This window comes from Columba livia, chromosome 3 (assembly GCF_036013475.1).
Source record: "Columba livia isolate bColLiv1 breed racing homer chromosome 3, bColLiv1.pat.W.v2, whole genome shotgun sequence".
Classification (NCBI taxonomy): domain Eukaryota; kingdom Metazoa; phylum Chordata; class Aves; order Columbiformes; family Columbidae; genus Columba; species Columba livia.
Window position 1 is genome coordinate 8534007 of NC_088604.1, and position 19577 is coordinate 8553583.

The 19577-nt window shown below is 40.3% G+C and overlaps 1 protein-coding gene across 3 annotated transcripts in view; it reads left to right on the forward strand.

The window, feature by feature from the left end:
* The window catches only part of ATAD2B (ATPase family AAA domain containing 2B), an 88029-nt gene extending 69295 nt beyond the window's left edge, over nt 1-18734 (forward strand). For 2 of the 3 annotated variants that reach the window (XM_065055768.1, XM_065055770.1), the window contains exons 25-28: nt 9636-10331; nt 11769-11896; nt 13014-13142; nt 15338-18734. In XM_065055768.1, the coding sequence (XP_064911840.1) occupies nt 9636-10331; nt 11769-11896; nt 13014-13142; nt 15338-15379 (995 nt within the window). In that variant the 3' untranslated portion in view covers nt 15380-18734. The remainder of the gene's footprint in view (nt 1-9635; nt 10332-11768; nt 11897-13013; nt 13143-15337) is intronic. The other variant, XM_065055769.1, reaches the window with a different exon arrangement.
* The last annotated feature ends 843 nt before the right edge of the window (nt 18735-19577 follow it).

Genomic DNA, 19577 nt, shown 5'->3' on the forward strand with positions numbered 1-19577 from the left:
TGTCTTTCCTGAACTGAGGGGCCCAGAACTGAACACAATACTCCAGGTGTGGCCTCACCAATGCAGAGTACAGGGGAAGGATCACTTCCCTTGTCCTGCTGACCACGCTATTTTTGATACAGGACAGGATACCGTTTGCCTTCTTGGCCACCTGGGCACACTGATGGCTCATGTTGAGCTTCCTGTCAATTAGCACCCCCAGGTCCCTTTCTGTCTGACTGCTCTCCAGCCACTCTGTGCCCAGCCTGTAGCGCTGCAGGGGGTTGTTGTGACCAAAGTGCAGCACCCGGCATTTGGCCTTATTGAACTTCATCCCACTGGAATCAGCCCATTTTTCCAGTCTATCCAGATCCCTCTGCAGAGCCCTCCTGCCTTCCAGCAGGTCGACACTCCCTCCCAACTTGGTGTCATCAGCAAATTTGCTGATGATGGTCTCAATCCCCTCATCTAAATCATCAATAAAGATGTTAAACAGGACTGGAAAAGAGGTTTTGGCAGGAGTATTTAAGAAACTACTTTTAGAAAGAAAAAGTCTTTTGTTGATAATCATTCTCAGAAGCTGTTTTATTTCTCCATCTTTGTCTGATTTTCATCCGTTCAGTCTCTTTTCTTTGAGCTCTCTTAAACTGCTGTCAGTGTTTGCTGTACTTGAGGCATTTAATGCCGTGTCAAAGGACATGGCGGACCAGATGCCACATGGTTTTGATTATTTTAACTGTTTTCTGCCTTTTGGACTAGTTCTGAATTTGGATTCAGAATTTGGCATATTAACATCCAGATGCTAACATTAAAATCCTCATAGCTGCTGGTGTTTTGTCACAAATCCTACACTTGCTACTGTTTTATTTTCTCCTCCTGCTCTCCAGAAAAGGGGTTTGACTTGACTTGATTCTCACTTGAGACAGAGGCAAGTACTGTAACTTTACGAACAACATTAAAAGTCATTTTTCTGGGTTTTAAGGACGTGTTTATTCAGAGCTGAGACAACTGTCTCTTTATTTCTTTATCATATTGTTCATTTATCATTTTGTATCATTTTGTTGCGTAGCATTTAGCATCTGGGATGAGAGTAGTTCCCCCTCCTGTGTCTGACTGGGCCTTCAACCAGATGCTTTAAAAGAAAGTTGCAAACATTTGAGAATTTTCCTTTTTTTGCCTGATTTTGAAGGAAATACCAACTTGGCTGTTTCTGAGTTGTTAACAGTTCTTTTAGAACCTGTAGGCTTTGTCATTCTAACTTAAAATGCCATTTAGTGAATTTGTGGGAGTTGCAATAAATCCTGACTGCCGGTTCCTTTTTGGGATCCCATCAAGCTTTTGCATTCGGTGCTATCTAGTGGCAAAGAAATCTTCGTTCATCATGATTAAATACTTGCCTCTTGAATTAACCCAATGTCTTTTTTCTCTGACGGGGGGCCAAGAGGGTCCTACAGTTCACCTAATCAGTGACTTTTGAAATATTCTCTTGTTTTTCATCTCCTTTCTAACTCAGTAATGCAAGATTGCTCAGCCTCTCTTAAGGAGGTTTTCCTGAAAGCATTATCACCACCGTTCTTATAAATATGGCAAAAAGAGAGATTTTTAAGACAAAGTTTTTTTTTAATGAGTTCTTCTATTTTTTTCCTCTTAAGTGGTGCATACAAGCAACGTAATAAAGTTTTCTGACCTTTTAGATATATCTTATTCCTTCTCCCCTTTGAAAATTGTGGCAATATTTCCTTTAAATGGTGTAAGGACTTGGTGTCAAGGTTTTGTCTGCAGAAGCTGTTGATGTTCTTGTGATTATTACAAATTTCTTAACCTCAGTTTTCTTTGGTTTTTAAGAATTTTGCCGCCTTGACACAGAAACTGATGGGCAGCCTTGAAGCTTTCAGCTATATGATATAACTGAATGCTGTAAACCCTATTGAATGTCACTTTAATTAGAGCAGGAACATCTTCTCAGCTTGTGAAGCTGCAGAAGAACGTTGTGTTTGCTCGTGGCTCTCTTGCAGCAGGGAAGATGTCGTTCAGTCGTCCCCAAGAGCCGTCTGAATGTACCAAAAATGTAAATAGCTGTAATAGTTGCTATTGCAAAGAGCTCCCTAGCAGAGGGAAAATTAGCACATCTATAGAGGTGGAAAGTCTAAAATTGATCTCCACAGCTGGAATTAATCTGATTGTCTCTTCTCTTTTGACTTCATTTTTTCTCTTTATTTTTTCTATGTGGCTGTCTTGTCAGGTACCTTACTAACATAATTGCTCTGGTTTCATGTAAATGGTATTTTTAGCTTGGTTTCCCAAGAAAATACCACCATGCTCTCTGTCCATCTTGCCTCCCCTAATAACTTCTGAATCATTTCGCCAGGCTCAGGCAGATTTGACAGGAGCTGAGGGCTGAAAGATAACATTTCTGCGGGTTTTGTGAAAATTGGTAGCCGGATAAATCTACGAATCTGCTGAAGCAAAAGGTTATAGATTGAAAATGGTAGTTACCTATTAGAATCACAGAATAGTGTGGGTTGAAAGGACCTTCAAAGCTCATCCAGTCCAACCCCTGCCATGAGCAGGGACATCTTCACCCAGATCAGGTTGCTCAGAGCCCCGTCCAGCCTGGCCTGGGATGTCTCCAGGGATGGGGCATCCACCACCTCTCTGGGCAACCTGGGCCAGTGTTTCACCACACTCAGTGTAAAAAAAAAAAGTCTCATCATGGTCTACAGCTTCCTCACAAGGGGAGGAGAAGGGACAGGGCCAAGCTCTTTTCTTCAGTGATCAGTGACAGAACCTGAGGGAATGGCAGGAAGACGTGCCAGGGGAGGTTCAGTTTGGACATGAGGAAAAGCTTCTTCACCCAGAGGGTGCTGGACACTGGAACAGGCTCCCCAGGGAGGTGTCACGGCCCCGAGCCTGACAGTGTTCAAGAAAAGACTGGACAACGTCCTCAGACACATGGTGTGAACTGTGGGGTTGTCCTGTGCAGGGACAGGAGTTGGACTCTGTGATCCTTGTGGGTCCTTCCAACTCAGGACATTCTGTGATTCTGTAATTCTTTGTCTAGCCCGAATCTCCCCTGTTCTGCCTGCCCTTGTTAGCTGATGGGTTAAAACAGTGTGCTGGCCATCGGGGTAAATCTGTTAAGCTGTTCAGCCAAGGTAGGGAGGAACAGCAGATACTTGGAGAGTTTTGTGAGAAATACTGGGAAGAGCTTGAGTTGAGAGCATTATAGGGATGGTAGGGAAGGCAGGTGACTGAGGGGAGAAAATTCTGGGGATACTACAGCCAAGATTATTTTTTTTTAAACACACTTCATCTTGTCTTATGGAACTTCTGTTTGAGCACAAGTGCCCAGGTTCTTCAAGTAGTTGTTCATATCACTTGTTATATATGCTATATATGTTAAGTTGTTGTGTACATTTTCTAAATATGTTTGTCAGGTCTGTGCCTTAATTGCCTTCTGTCTAGGTGAATAAAATGACACGTCTTCTAGGGGTTATTTCCACAGTCACTTCAAGCTGGTGAGACTGCAGGTTACTACTAAAGGTGCCGTCTTGCCTTTTCGCTGGCTGCATATTTCCACCATCTCCACTGTGCCAGCACCATTTTTTGTGAGTTGGAAAGCTCAGTTGGGGATCTGAAGATGTTGAAAACTAACCCGGAAAATAAAAATGTATATATATGTAGTGTTTCGGACAGATTTAGTTCCCTTATCTGTTTTACTGCAGGAACAGTAGTGCTGGCAGAAATGAGGTGGTGAAAACGCTATAGCTGGCTTTGGAGGGAGAAATGGCTCTGTCTGTTAGTGGAAGCTGGCACCTCGTTTTGCTTTTTAAGCCATCGTGGAACTGTGCTCTGTTCTTTCGTGCTGCTTATCTCTGGCTGCAGTTTGGGACTTGGTGGCTGGAAACTCCAGAGACTTTCAAGTGGACTGTTCAGTGCCCCTTGGTAAGGAATGTGGAGCTACTGGAAACAGCTAAATTACTGTAGCAGAGATACAGGTATCCTGGATGCTGCACAAGAGAGTGTGAATTGCTGGTAATAAGTGCTTTCTCAAGGCTTTTGAGTTGCTTTACGCACAAGACATCAGAAAGAGGTGTAGGGTTTTGATCATGGAAGAAAAACTTAAAACAGGTGCGTTGCTTCAAGTGGTTCTTGATAATACTGCAGACACAAAATCTAGATCTATGGTGATCTTGCTTTCCATGAGAATCTCCTTTGGATTTTAACCCCCAGGAGTTCTTCATGAAATAGAGGTAACAACAGAGAATCTACTGTTTGATGGATGTGAGTTTTATCGTTTAATGACAGAGGATTCACATTCTCTGGTGGACTTTCAAGCAGTGCAGAGGCATGGCAGGGTCTTCTTTTCTGTGGCATAAAGTGAACTTGTTAGTCCCCACTAATACTGTACTACACTCAATGTCCTGGAGTAGTCAAACTACAGAAATGGCGAGAGAAACATCTCTGCTTTGACTGCTACATCTTCTCGTTAGACTTCCTCCACATTAAGGCAAGCAGACTTGCTTGTTAATGATTGACAATCTTTGGATCTTCCTATTATATCTGCTTCCTTTTCCAGCTGTTAACTTTATTTCTGTACGGTCTGCACTTCTGTCACTGTACGGAGGGATCTGAGGGACGGCAACAGCGTGTTCCTCAACTTCGGAGCTTCTGTACCATTCCCCAATGTTTTTGAGATCTACTTTGTGCCAAAAAAGAGACAGTTACCTCCAGATCTTGCAGAAACACTTCAGGAATGTGGGGAAGATCTGTGATTTTGTTTGTATTGTTTTGGATTTTTTGACCATCACTGTTCTTCAGTATCCAAGAACCATACTCTGCTTTGGATGGGGTTGGTGTGCAGCCCTAGGTAAGGGTGCTGGTTTCACCAGAAGATGTTGTCATGACTTGGGAGTCTTAAGGCAGAACCTTCCAGTGGGCTAGAATTTCTGAAAGCCTGCTAGAGGTTTAATTTCACTTAACTTGTGCCTGGAGGGCTATTCCTCCTGAAGTGAAGTGCAGGATTTGTATTGTTTAATTGTGGGAGGCAAGTGGGGGGAAGTGCTGTCTGCCTGAAGTTCAGGGATCTTCCAGCCGACTCTTAAGTGTCTCAACATAGGAATGGAAGAATTGAGCAACCTCGCCGCTTAACAAAATCTAAACTAAATTTGTGCTCAGTGATTAATTACGTTGTATTACATCTCACTTTTTAAAACTGCTGTCTGCAGAGACTCTGCAGCTTCGGGGAAAAAAAGACCGGAGCGAGGAAGGGTTGTTTTTGATACCAGCTTCATGTGAACCCAAGTGAAATGTTATGCGTGACTTGTGGTCTAACAGGTATTTATTGCCATTAAAAGTTCTGAATAATGACTTACAAAGGAGCAAACCAGAAAGAAACTAGAGCTGAAGTGAGGATCCCTTTGGCAAATCTGTAGAGGTTATGTGAAGATGATAGTGAGAAGAGTTCAGCAATTCAGAAGGCAAGTGAGTGTATTCATGTGTGAATAATTGGTATTATAATAGTTTGAGTTACAGAAAGTCAGTTCTATAAAGCAGGATTCCTCTGACAATAGTATTTCTACTGCCTCTGGCACAAACACTGCCAAAAGACTGGATATCAATGGGTAGATTTCAGATGAGTCGTTTTAAAAGGAAAAACTGAAAAGGTGTTAAGGTGTTAACTTGCAATTGTCTGTACTCTGTTAATTTTTTTTAACAAAGTTAATGTGAAGTTTTTCCCTGTAAATAGCTGTCCCATGCTGTTACTTACTGTAAACTTTTGTGTGTCATGAGTCACCCTGACCATAAAATAAAACATGTGGGATTCTATTCTTGCTAGTTTACAGTCTTAAATTGACATTAAGCTAGAGACAGGGGAGTCCAGATTAAGTTTATTTTTTTAGTAGCAGTCTATTATTGCAGTAGCTCCTGCTCATTAGACCTTTAGTTTTGCATCAGTTATACCCTGTGGTAGCTCCTTTTTCCTTTTTGGATCATATTGTCTTGGAGGATTCAGCGATAAATTTTACTCTTTCCTGCCTAATGTGACAGCTTCTCAGGTCTGTGTTATTCTCTCACTAGTGCCTTTTTCTTTCCAGTAAATATAATCAGTCTAGGTGATGAAATCTGGTGCCGACTTCTACATTTGGCCATTAAACATGCTGCATTAAACACCTTCCTGCTTGTGCCACTCTCTCAGCTTTACTGGGGGAAGTGGGCAGGACAGACAGACAGACCGGTGGTGGGTTTTGTTTTTAAATGTTGGATTCCTTGCTCAGCTTTCCCCTCTTCCTAGAGGCTTGTCTGGCTGGATAAAAGGAAAATCTCTGTAATGATATTATGGGTGCTGATGATCTGGAACCAAAATTTCTTCTCGTATCCCAAAGGACGTTCCTTTGCACAGAGCAGAAAGGTGTCGCTTTGAGGGAGCAGTTTAAATGTGAGGACTACAATTTATTTTCAATATGATCAAGAGCATAAAAACTGATGAATGGGCTCAAAGATACATTAGGTGGGGGACTAAGGATCTCGCCGAGGCCTTGAAAATGATGTGGGCAGTTTTGTGTTAAATTCAAATGAGAGATTTAGGTGGGTTTATGAAAGTCTGCAAAGACAAGGCTTTCATGGCTGGGATGGGGGAAAAAGGTCAATTTTTAGAAGTATACAGACAAAAATACCAGGATTTTTGAAGTGTTGGTCGCTTGTTGGTTACAGGTCTGGGTGTCTCAGGTGATGGTGGTTCTGCCTTAAGAAGTCGTAAGAGTCTGGGATGGGAAAACTTTAGCATGAACTGAATTTTATCAACTAAATGTGGCTGAAAGCCAAAAGTAGCTAAGTTATTGCTTCTATCAATACAAATACAGTTAAATATTAGGAGGGCATGTTCTGCAGAATCTGGTGATGAAACTCTGTTCTTTCTTAAATCTCAGGGTTTGGTTGGAAGTATCAATTTTTTTAAAATACTGTGACATAACACCCATTTTATAATAATAGCAGCGTTTCAACCAGAGCTCTGTATGTGTGCATACTTGAATAAGGTAGCTGAACATTTTCTGCTTTTACTGGTTTTGATGCAGTGTAAACCTCAGAACTCCTGGGTGGGCATCTTCTGCGGCACCTTTTGCGGTTGCTTTGTCCTAGGTTTATAATTTAAAACAACAAAACCCAGCATGCACAACATATGTTCTGATACTACTGCGTAAGATGAGAGTTCAGCCGGACTTGCTGTCATTTAGGAGAACTTGAAGTTTAATGAAATGTGTAATATAGGATTAATTTCATTTTACTTTAATGAGATTTCTCGCACACTTGGGAACTTTAGGGGATGCGCTTGTGTGTTTAGGCAAGTTGTGGGTTCTCATCCTGAGAAAGGCTCGCACGGCGGACAAAAGGAATCCACTGGTAAAATGGGCATATTTGAAGTGCAATTCATTGATATAATAAATGTCATATATGTTTGACATTATAGGACTCTTACAGCAAAGTCGGTCTGAAAAGCTAAAATCAGCGTACCTTTAAAAAATGAAACTTTCTTATTAATTTATACACTTTAGGACATATTAAATTTCCTTTAAAAGACTTTTACATTCCTTCTGTGTTTTATTTGTTCATCGTTGCAGTTGACCTGAGGCTAAACTCATTGCCTAATAGGGGGATTTTTGTTTTGTCTGTAAGTTAATATCTCCCTGTTTAGTTTCGGATTTGCCACTTCTGTTGTTAATGAAAATCTCTTGCACAATCTAGGGAAAGATTATGTGAACTCCTGAAGATTTACGTGAGCAGGTTGTAGTTTTTCATCAATAAAACAGTGAAACAGGCTGTAGAAACCACAATCAAATCTACAAAACAGCTGGAGAAAGGGGGTTTTCCCCTTCAATCTTAGAGTTCTCAGCGAGGATTATTTGTAACAATAAATACACACTCCAAGACTGGCTTTATTGCAGTGTGACTGAAGATTTAGATAGCTTTGAAAACTAAAAGGTTAAGATTTATTTGTAATGTAGTAAACCACCTGCTTACATACACTGTTCATGGGGAGGAGATGCCGAAGTACAGTTGTGCTTCTCTGAGCCTCTGTGATTTAATCCTCAACACTTGTCCCTGCGTAGTGCTTGTGTATTCAAAGCAACTTAATAAACACTGGTCTTTGTGACTCAGTGTGAGGTTGGCAAACAGATCTACGGCTTAATATCCTGTAAATCAACCTACGTATACCAAGAACATTATGGAGGTGCTCAACACGGGAGTTCCTTTCAAAATGGAGGAAAATTTGTTAATCTCCATTGGCTGTGATTTTCAATTCTAATCACTCGGCTGCAACTTCAGCACTTCTGCAAAAATATGAGCAGTCTGCATCATTACTTGAATTTCAATGTAGAAGTTTCTGTTTTACCCAGTTTTCTCATTAGTCTTCTGCGCTGTGTCCTATTAGTGCTCTGGAAAAGGGCATCGACAACATTATTAGGTTTGAATGGCAAATGTACACCGCAAAATCTCTTTGAGATTGGTGCCTTAGTTGTATCTTGTTGCAAATAGGTTAGTAAAGAGAATTTCCTTTCTGAAAAAAGTTCACTGTGGTTTTCGTTTTGTTTTGTTTTTTAAGGCACAGAAAGCACATGTAAGAAATAGGAAAAAATGAAACAAGTAAGGATGCAGAAGTAAGGAAAAAGGATCACATGCCCACGATGCTTCAAGTTGAGTTGTGTAGTATGGGGGAAGACATTGGTGATGAGGGGCTGTGATTCCCTTTCTGCTTATAGACTCATTGCACACATGCAGATGTTTGTCTTGCTGTAGACAGGGTTGCTAGAATGGTCTGGGTCAATAACAAAGATCCTCATTTTATTAAAACCACATTTTATCAGTGCAGTGAACTTGAAGACAGAGGTGGGAATGAATGGGAGATTGAGCTGATTTAAACAGTGAAGATATGTTTGAATTGACAACGGACATGAATTGAAAGAAGTGGGAGGTGCTGACTGGATATAGGGCAAAAAGCCTTTTCACCGTTAGGACAATCATGCGTTGGTGCGGGATGCCCGTGGATGTCGTGTGGTCTGTGTCCATGGGAGTTACCAACACGTGGCTGGATAAAGCCCTGAGCAACCCGCTTTGTCCTCAGAGCTGCCCTGTTTATTTAGTAGCTTGGACCAGAGACTTCCTGATGTCCCTTCCAACCTGAATTATTCCATAAATCCACGGATTGCACTTTATTTGTTTTATTTTATAGCAATTTTGAATTACTGAGGTTCTAAAAAGGGAAAATGAGAATAACTGTGTATAGAGTGTGCATTACCCAAATGAGATTGACTGATTTCTGTGTCATTGCTTAGTTGTTTTCTTTTAGTGTTTTACCTACGAATGGGTATATCAAATGCATTAAGTAGGAAAGGCTAGCAGGTCTTCCTGATTTCCATAGTTTAGAGTAGGAATCGTGTCCACGGCTGAGCATTCACCCCTTGTACTTCTAAAAGTCCTCGGTATCTGTAACAGGCTCACATGGAAATCATCAGACAGCTTGCTTTTTTCCTTGAAATGTGAACCCATTTGATTGCCTCACACACTACAGCATATTCTAATATCCTAGTGTGTTTACTGAGGAGTACCTGTGCATCTAAGTGTGGGTGGTTTTTTTTTCCCCTCTCGTTATAATTCAGTTCGAATAAGGAGAAAATCGAGACGACGCTCACAGTGGGGCAAAGGCATTATTAAGAAGAGGAAGGTCAATAATCTAAAGAAAGATGAAGATGATGCAAAGTTTGCTGATGATGAACATCACGGAGAGGACAGTAAATTGCTGGAAAATGGAGAGCTGGAAATCAGTACTGACTGCATTGAGGAGAACGGAGAGGAAACAGGAGATCTCTCTATGACAAATGATGAATCCTCTTGTGATATTATGGATATAGATGCAGAGCAGAGGCTTAACAATGGGACATCAGGAAAGGAAAACAATTTTGCATCCACAGAAGAAGAGAGCTCAAATGAATCTCTCTTAATAACCGACAGTGTTACCCTGAGTGCTGAAAAGGAATTAAGGAAGGATTCTGCATTGAAAGGGGACTGTGTGAACGGAGAGACATCTGCACACAGCACGGAACGTGTTGCTGCTCTAGCGTGTCACAATGGGAAGATGGAAACAGTCGATGCTGTTTCACCCTGTGACAACAGCGATAGGTCTAGTAGCAAACAAAAATCTCCGTCTGAAGATCAGCCAAAGGAGAAAATGGAAGGTTCCAGTGAAAGTCAAGGAGCTGATCCGGTGAAAGCTGACTTACCACATTGCAGCAATAATGAGAAAACACTACAGAGCACAGACATTGAAACTAAAGATGCTGAAGCAGATAAAGAAGGTATAGCTTGTTTTCAGTGTTTCTGTCCTTAGTGTCCAAGTTAGTAAGTGTGTTTTTAATCTGAATATATTACAATTATTATTATATGATAATATTTTATGAACTGCTCTCTAATTATTTGAAACTTTCAGTGTGTTTACAACATTTAATTCTGCATAGTTAATTTAGAGGTCCATCCTTGACCTGCGGTAATGTTATCTTAGGCAAGTAAGTATATATCCATACTTAAAATACTCTGTTTATTTTTGTTTGCTTTATAGGAAATACTGAAAATGCAAGATAACATTTAAACAGTAATTGCAGAGTTAAAAATATTCTCAATGCAAATACATGTATGTTTTGGCCTATATGTTCTATCTGATCTGTATTTTGATCTTTATTATATATTTTGATTTGTTTTTAGAGATTTATGATAACAGTATCATTGGTGTTGCATGAAGGACCATGGAAATACAGAATGCATTCCTTTAAAAATATTTGCTAGTAGCATAAATTAAAGCATTTTAACTAATAGCAAATGTCAGATAAACCATTGTTTATCTAATGGAGAAGGCTTTGGAGTCAGTCAACACAGTAACAGTGCAGCAAAAAGATAAGAGAATGAGAAGGGAGATCCTGGTGTTGCATGAAAGAAGGGGCCATGTCCTTTGAAGACAAGAGACACGGTTTCCTCAGGGAAGAGAAATAAAAGCCTTATGCATGATTGCCTTTTTAATGAGCTTTTCAGAATTATCTAAGAGAATGATGAAATCTTGACTTCAAAAGTTAGTGCTGAGATTTGCCAAGTAAATGAACTTTAATGAGAGATCAGAATTCTGAGAATATCACTGTATACATGTTGGCTGTGTTTGTACATACGTATTTTTTCAAAGGCTGAGGAGAATCGCAGAATCATAGTATACCAAGTTGGAAGGGACCATGAGAATAGTAGAAGAAAGTTCCTAAGAATATCAGAAGAGTATGATGTATGATAAGAGCCTTTACATTTCTAAATGTAATTGTTTAAATTTTGTGTATGTTAAGGATGGTTATAATGACAAGGGGTCCTCAGAAAAAAATCAAATGAGAATTTGATTCACTTAGGCAGAAAGATTTTAAGTGTCAGCTTAAGATCTGAACTTCACTTACAATTTGATGTTGCTTAGTAGAAATGATAAAATGGAAAAGCTTTTCTGGTTACGTTCAGTTTTCAGTTGGGACTTTGCAGTTCAGTTTTGAAGGTTACCAGTTTCACTTGTGTTTCTTGAACTCTTGTTTTGTGCACCTATAAACATTCAGAATTCTGCAAAGCTGATGAATAATGTGCACCGCTACAATCATGCTTGTTTGGTTCAGAAAAAGCCGACAAACCAAACAAGCAAAATCAAACCGAAGCGAAGAAACAAGCTGTTCATTTTGAGAGGCTGACAGTGTTGATAATTGTTTTTCCAATTACAGGTATGCTCAAAAGCAAGAAAACACGCAAAGTTGCTGTGGAACAGTCAAAGCCCACAAGTTTGGAGCAGGTCCCAGAGGAACCATCAGATCCTTTACCCGCTGTAGTTGTTGACCATGACAGACTAAAGGTAATGGAGCCGAAAAAGAAATTGAACTGTTAACAGGCTCCATGAAAAATGCTTCCTCTCTCGGTTTGAAGCAACATTTCCTTTGGTTTTGACTGCAAAAAAGTATTGTGGCCACAGTAACTTTTGAAGATGGTTTGTCAATTGGTGTTTTTTGGATGGCAAGTTAATAAAACTACTTTATCCTTACTGTCCCATCATTCCTACCTTAACAAATCCAGTAATGGCACAGCAGTCCAGTCTTTTAATTGCAGTTTTTGCAGGTACTCATATGTGTTAATTGGACATGCCAGTTACTGAGGAACTGCTGGGTGCCTACTAATTAGGAGTTAACATCATCTTTTGCCTTCCCCATGTACTTGGTGGAAAGAACCGTTAGTGGATTGGAGAGCAAATTGGAATTTGTGCTGATGTTTTGGCGTCAGACTGAACCCCTGCTAGTTAATTTTCTCTCAGTTTTGTGTCTTTTATAGCGAAGTTACAACAGAATTTGCTGTCTTCTGTTGTAGAAACTAGCTTGACCTACTATGAAATTTAGATCCCATTTGTTGTGGAGTACAGATGATCTCTTTGGAATCAATAGGAGCATTATTAAATTTTACTCTCTGCTGCTATGTAAAATACACACTTTTACCTTTTGTTTCTGAGCAGTTTTAGATATGTTGTGTTCCCTCTTCTTTCACTGTACCATTTTTTCACCTTAGTCAAATTCCAGACATGTTTCCATCTAGTATTTCTTATCATTTCATGCAACTGCAAGTTCTTAAAAACGTCTGCTTTAGCTATCAAGGCAGTGTTTATGGGTTGTTTTGCTGTAATTATTGACCGAGTTGAAACAAGATGAAGTATCTTTCAAACGGAGCAAACATTACCCCAGCTATACTGAGTATAAAATGTAAGACAAGAAAAAAAGTCTGGGTGCGCACAGAGAAGTGAGAAAGAGACATTGGATCCTTCTGGATCTACATGGAAGCAGAGGCTTTACTGATAGACAGGTGTGGCCCATTTTATTTGTATGAATGCCTCCAAAATAGGGCTTCAGAAAGAGATTGTGTTTCTAATTTGTCCTTTAAAAAAAAGTGATTATGAAAACCCTCTTCATCTTTTGTTGTTCCAACAGAAACTGCTTGATTTGGTGGTTAAGAAAAGTGACAACCTGACTGTTGACCAACTTGAGAGATTGTATTCACTCCTCAGTCAGTGCATCTACAGACATCGCAGAGACTATGACAAATCACAGCTTATAGAGGTGATGTTGTGCAGTTACTTTTATTTTTTATCTGAATTTCGTGAAGCTGTTTTTTCAGGTACTGAGTTAAGCTGTGAGTTTATTGCTGTACTAGCAGGCAAAAGCTTCAAAGAGATTTTGAGGAAACTATCTATAAACAGAAAAGTTTAGTGTAGTGATGACTTAAAAAAAGAGGTTGTTTCTAATAATACTTTCCTCAGAATAGGATTAAGAATTTAACATAAAAGAATGGAGGAAAAAGAGGAGAGAATACAGCAGCACATGCTAGCAGAGTTAAAATAGGGTAGAAGCAGTTTCAGCGTTTGAGGTATGAGTAACAATGGATGTAGCAGCTATTGTATGGGCACATAGAGCCCATGTTGCTGCAATTGTGTAACTGGACCAAAAAAACCAATCCGTACCTCTAGTCCATGCAGTTTGCTGGTTGTGACTTTCATACAAGACCTTAAAAATTTGCAGACGTTCTCTAGATGGGTAAATACGCCCTTGGGAAAGTCTGGCGCAGCAGGATGTAAGGCAGGAGGAAGGGCTGACACACCAGAATTCTGTGCTGCCGTTCAGTGAGACCTGGTCAGGATGGAGGCTGGGCAGAGAAGAACAAGGGCAGATGTAGTGTCGGGCACCTGGGGAGGAACAACCCCAGGCACCAGTACAGGTTGGAGATGGACCTGCTGGAAAGCAGCTCTGCAGAGAAGGACCTGGGAGTTCTGGTTGACAACAGGTTGGCCATGAGTCAATAATGTGCCCTTGTGGCCAAGAAGACCAATGGTACCTGGGGTGGATTAGGAAAAGTGTGACCAGCAGGTCGAGGGAGGTTGTTCCTCCCCCTTTACTCTGCTCTGGTGAGGCCACATCTGTAATTCTGTGTCCAGTTCTGGGCTCCCCAGTTTAAGAATGACAAGGAACTACTGGAGGGAGTCCAGTCGTGGGCTACGAAGACGATTAAGGGCCTAAAGCATCTTTCTAATGAGGAGAGACTGAGAGAGCTGGGTCTGTTCTCCCTGGAGAAGAGAAGCTGAGAGGGGATCTTATTTATGATTAGAAATATCTCAAGAGTGGATGTCAAGAGGATGGACCAGACGCTTCAGTGGTGCCCAGTGACAGGATGAGGAGCAGCGGGCACAGACTGAAGCACAGGAGGTTCCATCTGAACATGAGGAGAAACTTCTTTCCTTTGAGGTGCCAGAGCCCTGGAACAGGCTGCCCAGAGAGGTTGTGGAGTCTCCTTCTCTGGAGACATTCAAACGCACCTGGACACATTCCTGTGTGATCTGCTCTGGTGAACCTGCTGTAGCAGTTGGGTTGGACTGGATGATCTCCAGAGGTCTCTTCCAACCCCAACCAGTCTGTGAAGGCAGTTGTCTGGTTTGCCATCATCCTTTGCCTCTACTCTTGTTTGCTGCCAAAGGCCTCCTGTCTGCATCGACGGCGAGCTGGACACGTCACCATTCGTGTAGGCCAATTGTAACTGTGGACATGCATCCCTCCAGTGTTGTTGTAGCTGTAGAGTAGAGGGTTTGGGATCAGCTTGCTGATTCAACTGATAACCAGTCTTGCTAAAAAAAGGACCAGCAGTTACTAGTTTCCAGTTGCGTCACTGAACACTATATATTTTTGTCCATAAATATTTTACAACAAAACCTGGAAAGGCCTTAGTGTAGGATATAGTAGAGTTCCTGTAGAGTACTTTTCAAACCATTTTTGTGCTAGTCCTCTGCCATCTTCACCTAAAAATATGTTGAAAATCTGTGCCAAATGTTAGGTAGATTAAAAAGACATTTATCCAGCAGGAGAACGGAGACTGATCTTTACTTTGGTTTTCCAAACTGTGCAGATACGTGTTTACAGCTGGGTCACCAACAGCGCAAGTGTGCAGTAAGACCAATTTGTGCGGTGTGCCATCACAATACTTTCTTAATGCACATTGAGTGCAGTAATTATATAAGTGACCCTAATACCCTTGGATTTTCTTGGGGACTGTCACAGAGGAGCACTTTCCTGCATTAGTACTTTTTAATTAGTTTCTTTTGCCTTATTTTGCTAGCAGGTAGCAGCTAATAAGCAGAAATGTCTGTTTCCCTATGAATTCTTTGTTCAGATTGAAAAATATCTATATATTTCCCAGGAAATACATTTACATAACGTAACTTTATTTCTGTGTACTTACGGATAATTGATGCTCTTGTCTCTTGCAGGAGATGGAAAGAACAGTCGTTGTGTTTGAAACATTCCTGTGAACTCGTCAAGATGGGTGGGTTTATCCTCTCAAACTGCTCACGGGAGAGCAGTCCTCTGAGCCATTCAGTTCCCATTTGCACCAAGCACGTGCAGAGCCTTGGTCTTAAGTGCTCTCTCTTTTTTTTTTCTTTCTGTTGAATTTGGTGCTATTGTCTCAGGTACCTGAAACCAACCAGCCTACAAGAACCAAACGGAACTTCATATAGTTGTATCTGATATAAATAAAGAATACAATGCCACAGCTTGGAGATTTTTGGTGCTACAGAAACTGTTCTCATTTCTGCTCTTGTTCACTCTACATGCATTATCTTTGGGGAAACTTCAGGCAAAGTGGAGACCAACACATACAAGAGAACTGGAAAGAGCAGATCTAAGTTGAATATTTTTAAACAGGCAACCTTTCTTATTTTTTTTTTTTCCAATTTTTCTCTTCTCTGGGGTAATGGACAAAAAAATCTGTTCTAAAGAAGGCAATGATGCATTGTGGTAGGAATCTTGAGTAACTGGATGTACAGTGATTTGAAGATGAGGCTCTGTAGAACTGCCTTTAATGTGCCTTTTAGTCAATTGAGAAAGATAAGGCTAATGAATTGTTTTGGATTATAGCAAATGGCAATGTTAGAAAGCTGTCTTCAGAATGAAGATCTGCAAAAGAATGATTTGTATTCTCTTCATTGGATGGCAACCGGTGTTATGGTTCTATAATGCCTGTCTTACTCTACAGAACTAAACTAAGACACACTGAAAAAGCCACATTCTTTACCAAAATGGTGAAATTCCTTTCTCATTGGTGTATACTTGTTTCAGAAACAAGTTACACGGTGAAACTCTTCTGTGTTGCTAAAAGTGAAGCATTTTCCCACCATCTCCTTGTTTTCCATTTTGAGTTCTTTAAGAAAACCAAGTTTAATACTGGCAGGTTTCCTTCTGAAGTTCCGTGTTTGTAACATAGCTTGGACTGTGCAGTGCAGGTAAGAAGACACTATAGTTGGTCGAAGTCCTGGAGCCCAAGCTCGCTTGAAAATAAACCTTAAACCAAGCTTCACAGCGGGGTCCGTGTGAAGCATTGTTGGTGTGGGGGATCGGAGGACGGTCCCTTGACTCGATCTGTTCGGCCCAAAGTTCGCTGGGTCTGAATCGTGTAGTTCAAAACCTTTCCCTTCTGGAAACTGGAGAGAACAGTCTAGGCAGTTTCAAGAAAAAAGCAAAACGTATTTTATCACAAGCTCAGCATTAAAATATTACCTGGGCTGATTTATTTCAGACCTACATGGAAAGTGTTTTAGAGACGTTGGTGTCACCGTCATTAACCATTCATTGTGACTGTCCCTACGTAGCTGCCGAAGTGTCTTTCCAGAAATATGCAACGCAGTGTGATTAGTTTTTAATTAGAGAAAACAGTCTTGGACTACTGCAGAGATACTGAGCTACCTCAGCTTTTTGTATTTTAGTTACCAACAGTGTTCATGGAGGACTTGTGGTCGCTCTGCTCCCATTTACAACCCGAAGAAGCGAGGTACGTGTCTCCACCTCGATGGCTGATCGTAGTGTAGTGCTGCAGAGAAACAACCTGGGCCTTGGGCTGCTGCAGTAATCCAAAGTGCTTTGTATATTATGATTAAAACAATTCCACCCTAGTTCTTGTTCTCCCCCCGAATGCCACTGTTTTTCTTTCTAGCTGATGTCAGGAGAAGGTTTTAAGGATTCATGTACATCTAGTTACACTTTCTAAATGCAACCCATGCAGAAACACTGTATTTTTTAGGTGGGAAAGTGCGATTAAAAAACAACAAAAACAAGCAGAAAACACATCTTAAATGAGATTCTTTGATCTCAGATTTGATTAATGGGATTTTTTTCCATGTTTTGTTTAGTATTTATTAGCGTCATACCTGTTTGAGATATTTTTGTGTCTGGTACATTAACAGCATTTTGTATTTTGATGGAAATTGTTACAAACTTTAAGATTTGATTAAATGAAATGTAGCAGATCTTTTGTAGCAAGTTTCTGATAAAAGGGGGTTTTGCAAGTCTCAGGTTCTTGCTGCAGAATTTTTTAAGAATATTTATTCCAGTTTCACTTACTCAAAGGAGTTTTTGTTCAAGTAACAGCAGCACTTGTGGAAGATAAAACCGCATACGTTTTTAAGATAATAAATTTATATGAATTAAAACAGTTGAGAATTTTAGTCACCAGTGAGCGCGAAAAGCAAGTTTAAACTAATGCCTAGCATTACAAATGGTTCTAAAAGGTCAGGTTTCTAAAGGAAAATTTTTACTGTCAGTTGTTGGTTGGGAAAAATCGTTAAGAGGCAACTTTACTAATTAAGGAGCTGCCATGTTGTCTTAGAGAAAAGTAGCTGATATCAGATGTTCTAGTGGACAGCTTACCTAAAATGATATATACTCGCCTTCCTAGCCCAAATAACCACATGCAGTTTTTGTTTTCCTTTACAGATGTCTGGTGGTTATAGCGTTAAAACAGCTGTTAATCTGTCCATGTGGTCTAAACTTGTTTACTCTTTGTATGTTTTTAATTTTTTAATTATTATTATTATTTTTTGCCACATAGCACTGGCAAGAGTTTGTACAAATTGACCCCTCTCTTCCTTGTTTCTTGTTGTGAGAATTGCAAATAAACTCCTGTGTGAGTCCTTGTGCTGGGGTCAGTGGAAGGAAGGAGCTTCCTGGGGCTGGTGGGGCTGTTTTGGAGATAATAGAGTTGCTCTTGGGTGAAGTTGATGGCTATGGAGTTAATTGTATTTGCAAGCTTGAATTTCACCTGTGATCATTTTTTTGGTTTCGTTTTGTGTCCTCTATATTGTTACTTGATTTCCTCATATGCCAATGTATTTATAGGGTTACTGTTTTTTGTAATATCTTGTCTTCCTTTTGTTTTGTTTTGGTTTTTTTTTCATTAATTTGGTGGATCAGCTCAGGTTTTACCTTCAGGCTCCTGAATGGCAGCTCCTGCAGCTGATAGTCATTTATTTTGTTTTTATTTTATTTTGTAATCGCAACGTAAGCTTGAATTTGGGCTTGTACTTGCATCTTTTGTATCTTGTACATTGGGTTATTTAGACATTGGGGAGTCCTGTTTGGTTTCATTAACGTGTGTCTACTTGGTGGATTAAGTAGACTTCCTTCATCGACTATGGTATATTTTGGATTCTATAGTTTTATTCAGAACTGTGTTTAAATTGATGTTTTGCATTTTGGCTTCATTTTATGTTAGTTTGAAGTAAGTTATTTAAATTTTTTTTTTTTTTGAATTTCTGGAAATTTTGAACATTTTACTGTAATTTGTAATATAACTGCTGTGAAATACTTGAATAAAGGTGACAAGAAAACACAGCTCCAGCTCCTTCAAAAATGCGTTTAAAAAAATGCCGCCTAAGAACTAATTTCAGTCTCTTCCTTACCAGACCTCCTTGATTTTGCAGTTCGGGTGTTTTACTCTGGGATCTTGCTGTGTAGTTGTTTAATCTATTATTAATTTTGACTGACAAAGTGAAACGAGCATTGTACGTTGGTGAGCGAACAGGGTGTTTGTTATGAAGTTAAGCTTTGTGCTTAGAAAACATTTTCTGTTGTGTTGCAGCACATCACGCAGGTCTGTGTGTCAGCATCCAATACTGGGGTTTCTCAGTAGAGTTTTTTAAGGAAAAACTCTCTTTTCTCCCTATCAAAATTGTTGAAGTTGTTCTTTTTGTGTGGTTTTTTTTTTTTTTTTTCTTTTTAAGATAAACTTCAATATATCTAGGAATTCATTTAGTTCCCCTCCCAATAGCTTGTGTGTAGGAGAGCAAGATGCTGGAGGTTATGCAAGTGAAAAATCAGGCTGGAGAGTTGGGCAGGGAAAAATCTAATGAAATATAACAAGGGAAAGTGTAGAGTCCTGCATCTGGGCAGGAACAACCCCAGGTTCCAGTATAGGTTGGGGAATGACCTATTAGAGAGCAGTGTAGGGGAAAGGGACCTGGGGGTCCTGGTGCACAGCAGGATGACCATGAGCCAGCACTGGGCCCTTGTGGCCAGGAAGGCCAATGGCACCTGGGGTGGATTAGAAGGTGGGTGGTTAGTAGGTCAGAGAGGTTCTCCTGCCCCTCTACTCTGCCCTGGTGAGACCACACCTGGAATATTGTGTCCAGTTCTGGGCCCCTCAGTTCCAGAAGGACAGGGAACTGCTGGAGAGAG